General features: G+C 41.0%; 1 protein-coding gene across 4 annotated transcripts in view; it reads right to left on the reverse strand.

The window, feature by feature from the left end:
- NDUFAF6 (NADH:ubiquinone oxidoreductase complex assembly factor 6) overlaps positions 1-13173 on the reverse strand; it is an 87628-nt gene that overhangs the window by 37476 nt on the left and 36979 nt on the right. For all 4 annotated transcript variants that reach the window (XR_016310612.1, XM_089666720.1, XM_089666714.1 and 1 more), the window contains one exon: positions 9697-9830. Coding sequence is in view for 3 of the 4 variants with exons in the window: in XM_089666720.1 (XP_089522846.1) it covers positions 9697-9830 (134 nt within the window). In the remaining variant the exon portion in view is untranslated. The remainder of the gene's footprint in view (positions 1-9696; positions 9831-13173) is intronic.

Consider the following 13173-nt stretch of genomic DNA (forward strand, 5'->3'; position numbering starts at 1 on the left):
GGGTGAGAGACTTTCTGAATACATTACTTGAGTAGATAAAATTCTACATCAGATAACCCTAAAGAAAGGGATTGATTCCCGGGGAACTGTGATGAAAATATTACTCAAGGGATCACAAGTAACCCCCACTTTCCCAGAATTAGTGAGAGAGGAGGAAGCTTTATTAGACGAGAAAAATCAAGAACCGAGAGAACTGCCAAAATCTGCTTCCAATAAAGAAAGTGTAGACTCGGTGATACAGGTATACGGGTGAAACTCGAAAAATTAGAAAATCGTGCAAAAGTTTATTTCAGTAATGCAAATTAAAAGGTGAAACTAATATATGAGATAGACTCATTACATGCAAAGTAAGATAGTTCAAGCCGTGATTTGTCATAATTGTGATAATTAGGGCTTACAGCTCATGAAAACCCCAAATCCACAATCTCAGAAATATAGATTACATGCACTCAATAAAACAAGGATTGTACATAGAATAATATTGGACCTCTGAAAAGTATAAGCATGCATATGTACTCAGTACTTGGTTTGGGCCCCTTTTGTAGCAATTACTGCCTCAATGCGGCGTGGCATGGAAGCTATCAGCCTGTGGCACTGCTGAGGTGTTATGGAAGACCAGGATGCTTCAATAGCGGCCTTCAGCTCTTCTGAATTGTTCGGTCTCATGTCTCTCATCTTTCTCTTGGCAATGCCCCATAGATTCTCTATGGGGTTCAGGTCAGGCGAGTTTGCTGGCCAATCAAGCACAGTAATCCCACGGACACTGAACCAGGTTTTGGTGCTTTTGAAAGTGTGGGCAGGTGCCAAGTCCTGCTGGAAAATTAAGTCAGCATCCCCATAAAGCTCGGCTGCGGAAGGAAGCATGAAGTGCTCCAAAATCTCCTGGTAGACGGCTGCGTTGACCCTAGACTTATTGAAACACAGTGGACCAACACCAGCAGATGACATGACTCCCCAAATGAACACAGACTGTGGAAACTTCACACTGCACTTCAAGCATCTTGCAGTGTGTGCCTCTCCATTCTTCCTCCATACTCTGGGTCCTTGGTTTCCAAATGAGATGCAAAAGTTGCTCTCATTAGAAAAGAGGACTTTGGACCACTGAGCAACAGATCAGGTCTGTTTTTCTTTAGCCCAGGTAAGACGCTTCTGACGTTATTTGTTGTTCAGGAGTGGCTTGACAAGAGGAATACGACATTTGAAGCCCATGTCCAGGATCCGTCTGTGTGTGGTGGCTCTTGATGCACCGAAAGAGCAGGGCCCTCGAACCCCTCGTGTATCACATTGTATTGTTATTGTACTGTCGCATGTTCTGTCTCCCATTGTAATGTACAGAGCTGAGTGAACTGTTGGCGCTTTATAAATACTGTATAATAATAATAATAATGCCCCTTCTTGCCCAAGTGAGATGAAACCGCTTTGGGGAAATCATATTGCAGCTGTAGGTCATGCCTACAAACGCACGATTAATGATGCCATGGGGTATTCCCCATACAGATTAAGGTTTGGGAAAGAAGCTCGACTACCAGTTGACCTAGCTTTTGGAACCTCCATGGATCACAAATTCCAGACTTCATACAAGGGGTATGTTGACTGACTACAGAAAAATTTTAAACACGCCTATGGGAAGGCAAAAGAGACTAACCACACAAACGCAAAGGAACTTTGACCTCAAGGTGAACATGCAAGACCTTCAGCTGGGGGATTGTGTGCTGGGAGTACTCAGGAAACACAAGCTGGCTGATCACTGGTGATCCCAACACTATATTGTCTGAAAAAGCAAATCCCCCGGCTGCTAGTTTATCAAATCTGCTTTGAAGGAAAAACAGGCCTGCTGAAAATGAGGCACCAAAATTACTTGCTGCCCTTTTCAGATGCCATCCGAATATCTCAGCCTCCTGACTCCGAAGCAATCAAACCATGTAACCTTAGGCCTAAATCACGCTGGCAAAGTCAAACTAACATTCAAACACAGGAAGAGGATGAAAGTGATGGAGAAGAGATGCCTGATTGCTTGTGGCCACAGTTTCAGGAGAATAATGACACCTCTCCCACAGGAGGAGAAGCATCAGAGCCAGGAGTGGCCATCTCCCCCACACCTGTGGACACTACCAAAGTTAAAGCCGAAACAGCTCATCCACCTATCAGTATGAAGGCCCGGTGGTAAGGCCCAAAGCTGATAATGATTTTGAGTTTGAACCCCATTTGGTTGTTGCTAAGCCTTGTTGTGGCGCTGGTGGCACAGAGGGAGTTGAGCTTTTCTTTCCCCTCCTGCTGCTGGTTTTGCAATTAAATAGTTGAAGCTTAATACACATGACTGTATAACCCGGGTGTTTTTCACCTTGGCTGCGGCTCCGGAGCACACTGCCCACCAGGTGACAGGCAATAGGGCAGCAATGGGCAAACTACGGCCCGGCGGACCTTTTAATCCGGCCCGCGGAGCTAGGCTCCCGCTAGGCTCCTCTCACAGCCTGCCCTGAAGACCGGTGTAGCATGAAAATCTGTCTCCTATGAGGATCTGTCCCCCTCGACGTATCTGCGCATGTGCCGGAGATTGCCGATCGGCTGCTAATGCCTGAAACTGGCACATGCGCAGATACGTCGAGGGGGACAGATCCTCATAGGAGACAGATTTTCATGCTACACCGGAACGGCGCGGGAACACGGCGAGAGGAACGCGCGGAGCAAAGGTAAGTGAATTGACACAGGGGGGACTTGATATGGGGGATGAATTACTATATGGGGGATGAATTACTATGAGGGATGAATTACTATATGGGGGATGAATTACTATATGGGGGATGAATTACTATATGGGGGATGAATTACTATGGGGGATGAATTACTATATGGGGGATGTATTTTCAGTTTTAAAAATGTGGCTCTCAAAATAAATTTCAATCGTGGTTTTGGCGAGATTTGGCTCAGTTGAAAAAAAAGGTTGCCCACCACTGACCTAAGGCTATGATTGTGATTATGAGGATACACTGTGGCCCTGATTAACCCTTTGCTTACTGGGCCCCTAAACCCCCTTCATGACCAGAGCACTTTTTGCAATATATGCAGTGTCGGATTTGTTTTAAATGTTGCAATGGTTTTGCGGCTCCCAGTCTTTTTTTCCCTCTCGGAAACGGGTCCAAGTGGCTCTTTATGTCTTAAAGGTTGCAGACCCCTGGTATAACCTGTAAACATTGTTAAATTGATTATTCCTATTTTACCAGTGTTCTGCTTTTATGGGTTAACTAGAGTTGTATATCCTAAACTTATTATTACTGTAGCCTACTTTTTTTAAACAAGCCTAATATAGAGGGGTTACTAAAGAATTGTTTCTCTTGCATTATTATTCTATACTGTTTAAATATGTCTGAACCCAGAGTGTCAGAGGTGTCGGGAGACTTGCTAGGTCAAGGCAACCACAGAGACAAGCATTATCAAGTGGCCTGATTGTCAGTATAGTGCTTTCGACAGCTGATGCCGATGAAAAAAAAAAAAAAATGCAAACTAGACAATATTTTTATCGTACATGAGCACAATGTTCAATTTTTGCTCAAAGTGTACAGTAATTGTACAGAAATAATCAAATAGAAAAAATGCACATGATCAGAAGCAAAGAACGTCCCGGAAGAAGGTAGCAACGGACATGGAAATAGAACACAAGATGGAATGTTTGCCTTTGTTGTTCCAGAATTTTATTACACGTTTATACCTTTGTCGGTTACCATCATGGTATGCACCTTTGTGGAAAACTAGACGATAGCTTGTCCGATTTTCTCATAGTGTGTATCCCACTTTAGGCTTGAGTTACATCATTGGTAACTGCTCAATAACCAATGGGGATCATGGAGCTGTCATTGTCAGAGGAGGGCAAACCCAGAGGCAAGTCTGTTACAATTTGAATGTATACTTTGTACATCTGCACATTATGGCAAGATCTGGCCACTCTTGACCATGCTACAGTTATGCTTTACTATCCCAATGATCATTTCCGGTATCGCCAATACTTTCAAGACTATTTACACCTGTGTGAGTAACACAAGAATATGGCGCTTTAAAATCAGCAGATGACACATTTCTATTCCACACTCAAATATTCTCATCAAAGGAAATATTTGATCTGTAGTTGACCTTTCAGTCCTAACACCTGCCCGTCCATTCTTCTAGCTCCTTTCTGACATGTGGTTTTAGCTGTGCAGCTTCGTGAGGATCTACAATTTTATATACAGAGCATAGCTGGGATATACCTCTATAATTTCTATTTTCCAGGAGCTCCAGGTCTTTAAGCATTGGGCATAAAAAACTTGTATTCCTTTTTAACTGATAACATAGGAATAACTAGCTGGAATCACAAACTATCCATAGCATGAGATTATTTTTTGTTCCTCTAAATGTCTTTCAGCACTCCCTAGCACCACCAGAACCTTTATGAATAAACTGCAACTTTCATCTCCAAGGTGGATTTGTAAGTTCACTTCCTATCACATCTTTCAGCAACTCTATTTGTACATGCAAAATATATGGTGAGCACTGAAATCTAAAAGCTACTAGCACAAACTGTAAAGGCAACAAATGCCATAAAACATATATAATAAAGTGCAGCTCTAAACGTTAAATGTCATCATTAGGTGCAAAAATGACAATATGAACACATGAACAAAGTTGCCAATAAAGTATGTAAACAGTAATAAAGTGATACATATATGTCCATCCAATAATAAAATAAAGTGTAGAAACACTAATGAAGGAAGTGTCCGTGGTACTACAAGGCACAGCAATACCAGTGTTGAATTTCCAAAAAAGTGTTCTTAATCCAGTGAGGGAATCCACCACCACTAATGGCTATGCACTCACCAGAAAGCTACTGGTAAAGTAGCATTTATGCTGATCATATAGGTGAAAATCTCAAGGATCCATGTGTGCAGACCGGACTTCTTCAATAAGTACTAGTATAACTTCAGATCAAAAGAGGGGGAATCCTCCTAAAGAGAAAAGCAGAAAGCTACTGGTAAAGTAGCATTTATGCTGATCACATAGGTGAAAATCTCAAGGATCCATATGTGCAGACTGGACTTCTCCAATAAATACTATAACTTCAGATCAACAGAGGAAGAAACCTCCTCATCACTTACCATGCTTGAAGGTAGTTTTTGATTATATCCTGTTGTTGCCTGGCATTTGATGACTCTAAAATCCCTCTATCCTGTTTTCTGTCTTCAAGTGGTTGCAATTTCTTTACAGGGTCCCATGGAGCCACCTTTGCATGTACACTTCCTGCTGCCACTATGGACTAGTCTCCCTACTGTTGTAGAAACAAACTGCCCCAGGCCAGCACCTGACAGTCGATTTGAGGAATCAGCTAGAGGTGGGGACACTGCTGGATAACTGGACAGGTAAGTGCCCTAACATTAAAAGTCAGCAGCTACAGTATTTGTAGCTGCCGACTTCATTTATTTTTTTTAGAGGGGGCAGAACTCCGCTTTAATATCTTAGATATTGGCAACTGTTGTGATGTCTGCAGAGCAGTCAGCAAAACTTCAGTACTAGCACTGAAGCACTATCATGCCCCTTTCAGTGGTGCTGGGTTAAATAAAATAAAAAAAAAAAAAAAGAAGAAAGGGAACTTGTACATTAGGTAACACTTGCATGACTATCCCTCCCCCTGCCTGTGAGTGGACAGTGAAATGACGAACAGCAGCGATATCGGCTTACTTAACATGCACAGGAACACTGCAGCACAAAATTACTGGATCCCTGTGCTGCTTCTGCCTGTCTCCGGCTGTGCTCTGCTGTACAGGGATTGCAAGAAGGTAAAACCAAATCAAATTCATTTGTGTCCATTATATCTGTTTTAAAAGCAATTAACTTTAAAATGAGAAGGTTGATCAATAAATACATTTCTGATGATTTTAAGAACATCAGGTAACTAAACCAAGGTGTGAGAACGTGAACTGAATGTAATTAGGAACTCATTCATAGAAGAGGAAAGGTGCAGTTTTTGCCTATGTAGCAGTGGGAAGTAATGTGACGTGTATATTAGAGAATTAAAGTTTGAGGGAGCCCCACATCTGAGGTCTGCAAAAATACTACAAGAATTGCAGTACTACATCCCCTTGTTGTAATCAAAGGACTCAACAACAGGAGCAATAAGAATCACTACCAATACCAAAAATGACTACTTGTGATAATGATATTGGGCTTCATTCACACAGCAGTATCTATGGTTATAAGATCCGCAGTAAAACAACTTTTAGCGTTTTTCAAAAATGTTTTTGCAATTCACAAAAAAAGTTACTAAAATACCGCACGAGTTATTTTATGAAGCGATACAATATTTTAGTAGTGAAAGCTAGCAATATTTTAGCGCCAGCAATAGCTGGTGTCCTTAACAGCCAGTAAACAGCTAGTTGTTAAGGAGCAAGAATCTGTAGCGTCCTTAACAACCATGACTCATCTGCTGTCAGCAGGATTCTCTGCTGACAGCAAAATGCAAACAAAAGAATTGCCAACATAAAAAATTAAACAAAAAAACTCTGTATGCGGGTCCCCTCCTCCCCAATCTACATGAGGCCTTTCGGTTCTGGCATGGCTTTTGAGGGGAACCTCATGCCAACATTGAAAAAATAAATAAATGGCGTCGGATCCCCCCCAAAGTCCATATCAGATCCTTATCTAAGCATGCAGCCAGGCTGTCCAGAAAAGGGGGGGGGAAATCGGGGGTCCCTGCCCTTCGTTTATTTAGCGTTGGGAGGTGTTGGAGCCGTCATTCGATGGGAGCAAAGCATCACTGCAGGTCAGAGGTTTTATTTTGTCGTTCAGGTGGACGAACAGTGAATGAGTAGGGGTTCTATGTAACCCAATACTTGTTCCCATGGGGGGGGGGGGGAGGGGGGGGGATTTAGGGCCATCTGAAATTTTCTGTGGTCTGAATAAGCTAGCAATCTCCCACAAATGCAGAATATTGAGATTAATCACAGAGCAGTATGTGTTGATGAATTACCCGTCCATTACATAGACTTGAATATAGAAAGAGTTTACTCATTTACAGGATTCTTTTCCAATTTCAGGCTCAAAATACTCAGGAGATTCATACAGATAAACAGTCACCAAAACAAACAGAAAGAACTGGTTGTATCCAATGAGATTACAATTTACTGTACATTACAATCTGATTTTACAATCGCCTTTAAAATCCTGTGTAAAAAATACATCCGATTTGTACCCAATCAGGCAGGTCCTTCTGGTTCACAGTTGTTGGTATCTGGTTCACACTAGTGCAATTTCAGATGCGACTTGAATCATACAGAATCACATAACAACGGAAATCACATTGTTTTCAATGCTGTTCATTCACATCTCATCACGGAGTGATTTTGGAAAAGGTTCCTGTACTATTTGGTGTAATTCCAGTGTGATCTTGGCCCCATAGAATATACAAACCTTATCAAAATTGTATCTAAGATGCATCCAAGTAAAACTACATAATCACACTGAAAGTTGGCTCAAAATCATATAGCAGCAGTGTGAACCTAGCCTAATAGGTTGCAGGGTTTGCTTATAGAGATATTTAACATCTTGAGTCCCTGGTCACACCGATGCGAATTGTCATGTGATTTGATCCTTTCAAATCGCATGACACGTCACACCCTATTGTCCGCAATAGAAATCGTTGCGGCTCTGACTCTGTCGGAGTCGTACCGATTTTGAAAGTTGGTAATGTGCTACTTTTTGCAAGTTCAGGTGCAACTTGCATAGACATTCCTCCAAGTCACACCTGAAGTCACATTGACATGCAACTTTGAAATCCTGAGATTTCACTTGAATTCGCACCATTTCAAAGACTTAGCTCAACAACAATGCATGATGTAAGAATGACAATGTCACTTGAGCTTGCAAGTACTTCATCAGCCCAGAAAATCCAGTCAGCATCAGTTTAGTTTCTCCAGGGCAAGGTATTTGCTTTATTTTTTTTTTAGCCTCAGAGGGCAATGGGAGATGGTCAAAGTGTAAAATCACATATTCATTTCCATGCTGTATTTCAATTAACAATTTTGTAGTTTTAAATTTACTTTGTGACGATCCCTACACATTTAATTCCTTGAATTTTGTAACAGGTATTTACTATGCCCTGTGAGTAGGCACTGCTGTGTCACAGAATTCATAGAACCTGCCTGCTGAACTACAGACACTGAGAGGAGGAGTATTAAGATGTGATGTCATTACAGGAATCACTGTTTGCAGGCAGCAAGGTATCATGAGATATGTAGTCTATCAGCTTTCAGAAAAGGTTACTTTGTGGTGAGTCCGCTGACCAGCTTTCATGCAGTGTGTGCCAAACCACTGAAAAGACAGACCTAAGGTAATTCTAATAGCTGAACCAAAAAAACTATATAAAGAAATTTGAATAAATACAATAGCAAGAAAAAGTAGGTAAATCCATTGGAATTAACTGTTTTTTTGCAGTAATTAATGCAGCAGGACAATGGCCCTTAGCATTGAAGGAAATCCACCAGACTGGCTTTAGAAAAAGAAAATGCACCTTTTGGAGTAGCCCAGTCAGAGCCCACACCTTAACCTCATAGAGATTCTGTGGAATGACCTCAACAGAGCAGTTTACCCCAGTCATCCTACAATTGTGTCTGAGCTGAAACCGTTTTATAAAGAGGAATGGTCAAAAATTCCTCCTGATCGTTGAGCAGGTCAGATCCAGAGCTACTGAAAGTGCATGCTTGAAGCCTCTGCTACCAAAGGAGGTTTGACCAGCTATTTACTCCAAAGGTTCACTTACTTTTCTCCTTCAGCACTGTGAATTTTTAATGGATGTGTTCAAGAATTTAGAATTGTTTGTGTGTTATCAGCTTAAGTACATTGTGTTTGTCTACTGCTGTGACTTGGGTAATATTTATTTATTATAGGTACTTACATAGCGCCATAAATTTATACAGTGCTTTACAAATATATTGTACATCCACATCAGTCCCCCCCCCCTCAAGGAGCTTACAATCTAAAGGTCCCTAACTAACAAAGGATCAGATCACATATTATGGCAAATTACTGCAGACAACTAGTTAATTCCAAGCGATTAACACACTTTTCCAAGCTCTCTACATTCAACCTGAAGATGTAGTTACTCAAGAATACGGGACGGCAGTTGACTGTTGATGAGAAAATTTCTCAGATGCACCAAGCAAAACTGTAACCCCTCGAGTCTCAAGTTAATAAATTAAAAATCCAATCAGAAGCTCCAACAGCAATGCAGGTAACATTGGTCTACTCAGCCATGGGCAAAGTAGAGTTAAAAGATTAGTCTCCCCTTCTGACCTAGTGGAGGATTATGAAGTCCAGACAGAAAGTGACAAATTGAAAGGACTTGTCATTCTTAAAACCATACACAAATTATTATGGCATGTAAGCTTTTTCTTTTTTTCCTCCATTTTAATGAAATCCCAGGATGTTCCCATGACAACCACTCTTGGAAAAAGGACAAAATTATTGAGAAAGCCGCCTAACGCATGGTTCCATTATAAAAACAGTCGTTAAAAAATAAAACTATAAAGAAAAAAAACTGAACAGAATGAAAAAAATGCACATTGTGGTTAAATAATTCCATTTCTACCAGCACTTGAAGGTGTCCATGACAAGGTACTTAGCCTTTACATGGAACACACAACTTTACTGAATGAATGTACTGTACGTACTCACCAGAATGCAGATGTCAACAGGCAGGAATACCTGCCGCCGGCTGCTGTGAAAAGGAACGGCTCTCAAACATGTGACAATACCCTGTGCTTTGCCAACGTGACTGGCAGCATGGTCCGCGTGAACATCTTTAATATCTGCAGAAGAGGGGAGGAATATACATCCATTATTTGATGTATTGATGTTTAAATGTAGTTTATGTTGTAATGAACACTAAGATACATGATGGACAAAAGCTAGTAGACATCTGACAAGGTTCAGTGTTGGGACCCTAACTTAATATATTTATAAACGATATAGAGTCTGGGATTATAAATCCTATTTCAGTCTTTGCAGGTGACACCAAGCTGTGCAGTGGAATAATGTCCTTACAGGATGTCTCCAACTTACAAGCCGACCTCAATGCACTGTGTAATTGGGCAACTATGTGGCAAATGAGGTTTAATGTTGATAAATGTAAGGTTATGCACTTGGGGGCTAAGAATATGCATGCATCATACATGCTGGGGGGGGGGAAGGGTGGGGTACAGCTGGGGGAATCAATGGTGGAGAAGGATCTGGGAGTTCTGGTAGATCACAAGCTTAATAATGGCATGCAATGCCAAGCTGCAGTTTCTAAAGCGAGCAAAATCCTCTCTTGTATTAAAAGAGGTATAGACTCCAGAGAGAGAGATATCATATTACCCCGGTACAAATTATTAGTAACACCTCATCTGGAATATACAGTTCAGTTTTGGGCACCAATTCACAAAAAGAACATTAGGGAACTGGAGAAAGTACAGAGAAGGGCAACCAAACTGATACGAGGCATGGAGGAGATCAGCTATGAGGAAAGATTAGAGGAGCTGAATTAATTCTCTCTTGAGAAGAGGCGATTGAGGAGGGATATGATCAACATGTATAAATACATCAGCGGTTCATATAGTAGACTCGGTGTAGAGTTATTCACCCTGAGGTCATCACAGAGGACAAGGGGGCACTGCAAATGAAAACCCCAACTAAAAAAGCTAATGGGGTTTTAAAAGAAAATAAGTAAAAAAGAAAAAAAAACTGGTATAACAATAACCACTTTATTAATAAAAAAGGAGCCAACAGAATGGTGGAACATAACATATAGACAGATTACTTTTAAAAAAAGGCATACCATGCTTGATACAAATTTGACAAAAATCTCACACAATCTCGTACTTAATCATAACCAATATGATTAAGCGCGAGATCATGTGAAACGTGTTAACAGGTCCTGTATTCATGTCCTGGTGTTTTGGGTGTCCTGTGGATCAATAAATATACACGATATTCATCAATGCTCCGGTGTGCGGCTGACCTTTCTTCCTGTTGACTTCATATAAGGCCAATGAAAAAACACGAGCATCTGATTCAGACATAGATGGAGGATACCCCGTCAACCAAAGATATCAGTCAGGTAAAATCATCGATCCGTAATGAGAAGCTGAAACACTCTTTAGGTCTGGAGGAAAAAGAAATGTAATCTCCAGAACATGGAAAGGTTTCTTCATAGTGATTGCTGTAAAAATGTGGAATAGACTCCCTCAAGATTTGGTTCTGGCCAGCTCAGTGGATTGCTTTAAAAAAGTCCTGGATTCTTTCTTAGATACACAGAATATAACTGGATACTAACATTTATAGGTAAAGTTGATCCAGGGAATATCTGACCACTTCTCGGGGGATCAGGAAGGAATTTGTTTTCCCTGCAGGAGCAAATTGGGATCATGCTTTGTTGGGATTTTTTTGCCTTCCTCTGGATCACCTGTGGGTGTAGAATTATAACTTTTTTTTTCTTTTTTTTTAGACTAACTATGTAACACCTACTGTATGTACAAAATTATGTGGACACCCCTTTAAATTATTGAGTTCATATCAGAAAAGGAAATACATTACTGCACTTTTGGTTGCAGCAGCAGCAATTCAATTTCTTTAAAGTGTTACTAAACCCCAGACCCTGTATTCACTATATCTGGTCTCCCACAGTACACAGAGCATGGAAGTGCAATTATTTTGGTAAATATAAACTGCTAAATACCTTTTCTCATCAGCAGTTAGAACAGTCTTGTGACTTCAGCAGAGCACTGGTTAAAGCTTGTAGGAGGAGTTTTCTTTCTGCTCTAGGAGAATGCAAAACCCCTGACCCCCTGTCTGGACAGTGCTGATTGGCCCTGTGCTGATCACATGCACTCTCCCAAGAAAAAAACAAAACCTCTGTAGCAATACACACAAAACTGAGCATGTGCGCGTGACTACAGGTTCAGTCTTTTTTATCCGGAGATAAGACGTGGACTTTTGAACAAGAGGATAGTTTAATGAATGACCATCATCACTGCAATGGCTAATGGCAGTGTAAACCAGTTGATTGATTTCTGGTAACAACACAGGCTAGTTTGATTAAATTACAGCCAAGGTCAAACTCTTGTTTAAGGGCTTTTTTGATTGTGTCTCATTTTGTAAATAGCTGTTGATCTTGCCAGTAGATCCATCAGATAGCTATTTTGATAGCGTGACAGCACTCTCCCATCTGCATTGAAATCACCGAAGTGTTGCTGCTGCAGCTGCTTGAATGCTGGTACATTTTATAGCCCTATCAGTGATAAAGCTATGCCTAGCGCAGCCAATGGCCCTTCAACTCGAGAACACACTGCTCCATCTGCAGGAGCTTAGGGAAATAATGTAAACATCCTGCTTTATTCCTCCCAATCCTCCACAACTGTCTAACAGGAATCAGGGAAAAACAGCTTCTCAGCTGCTTTTACTGTTAAAACTTACTTGAACTAGCAACACAGTGCCTCTGCTATACTGAAATCCCAAACTTGTTTTCAATCTTGTCTGGTTCCCTTTTTATGAAAATACAGAACACCTTACCTTTTCGTCATCTCCATAAAAGAAGGGGAGGTGTTTTGTAGTTCATATAATTAAGCTGGGCAGCACAGTGGCTAAATGGTTAGCACTTCCGCCTGGCAGTACTAGGGTCGTTGGTTCAAATCCCAGCCACGGCACCTCCTGCCTGGAGTTTGCATGTTCTCCCTGTGCATGCGTGGGTTTCCTCCGACACTCCAAAGACATGCTGGTAGGTGAATTAGCCCGTGTCTAAATTGGCCCTAGTATGTGTATGTATGAATGAATGTGAGTTAGGGACCTTAGATTGTACACCCCTTGAGGGTTAGGGACTGATGTGAATGTACAATATATATGTAAAGCGCTGCGTAAACTGACAGCACTATACAAGTACCTGAAATAAATAAAATTTAAAAAAATAAATAGCACTGCTTGGTATTTCAGTGCAGAAGTGGCACTGTGCTGTCTGCTCATACAGAAAGTTAGGAGCTGAGTGCATTTCTGGCAGAAAATAATTTTTCTGTACTTGTAGCATTTTTAAAAGGGAAAATGTGCATGTACTGCAGAGATGTACTGCATATGTTAGTTATTTTATTTAGATATGAGACTTTACGCTGTCTATAGTTTTTT

The sequence above is a fragment of the Staurois parvus genome, unplaced genomic scaffold (genome assembly GCF_062004578.1).
Source record: "Staurois parvus isolate SC_StPar_1 unplaced genomic scaffold, SC_StPar_1.0 ptg000052l, whole genome shotgun sequence".
NCBI lineage: Eukaryota > Metazoa > Chordata > Amphibia > Anura > Ranidae > Staurois > Staurois parvus.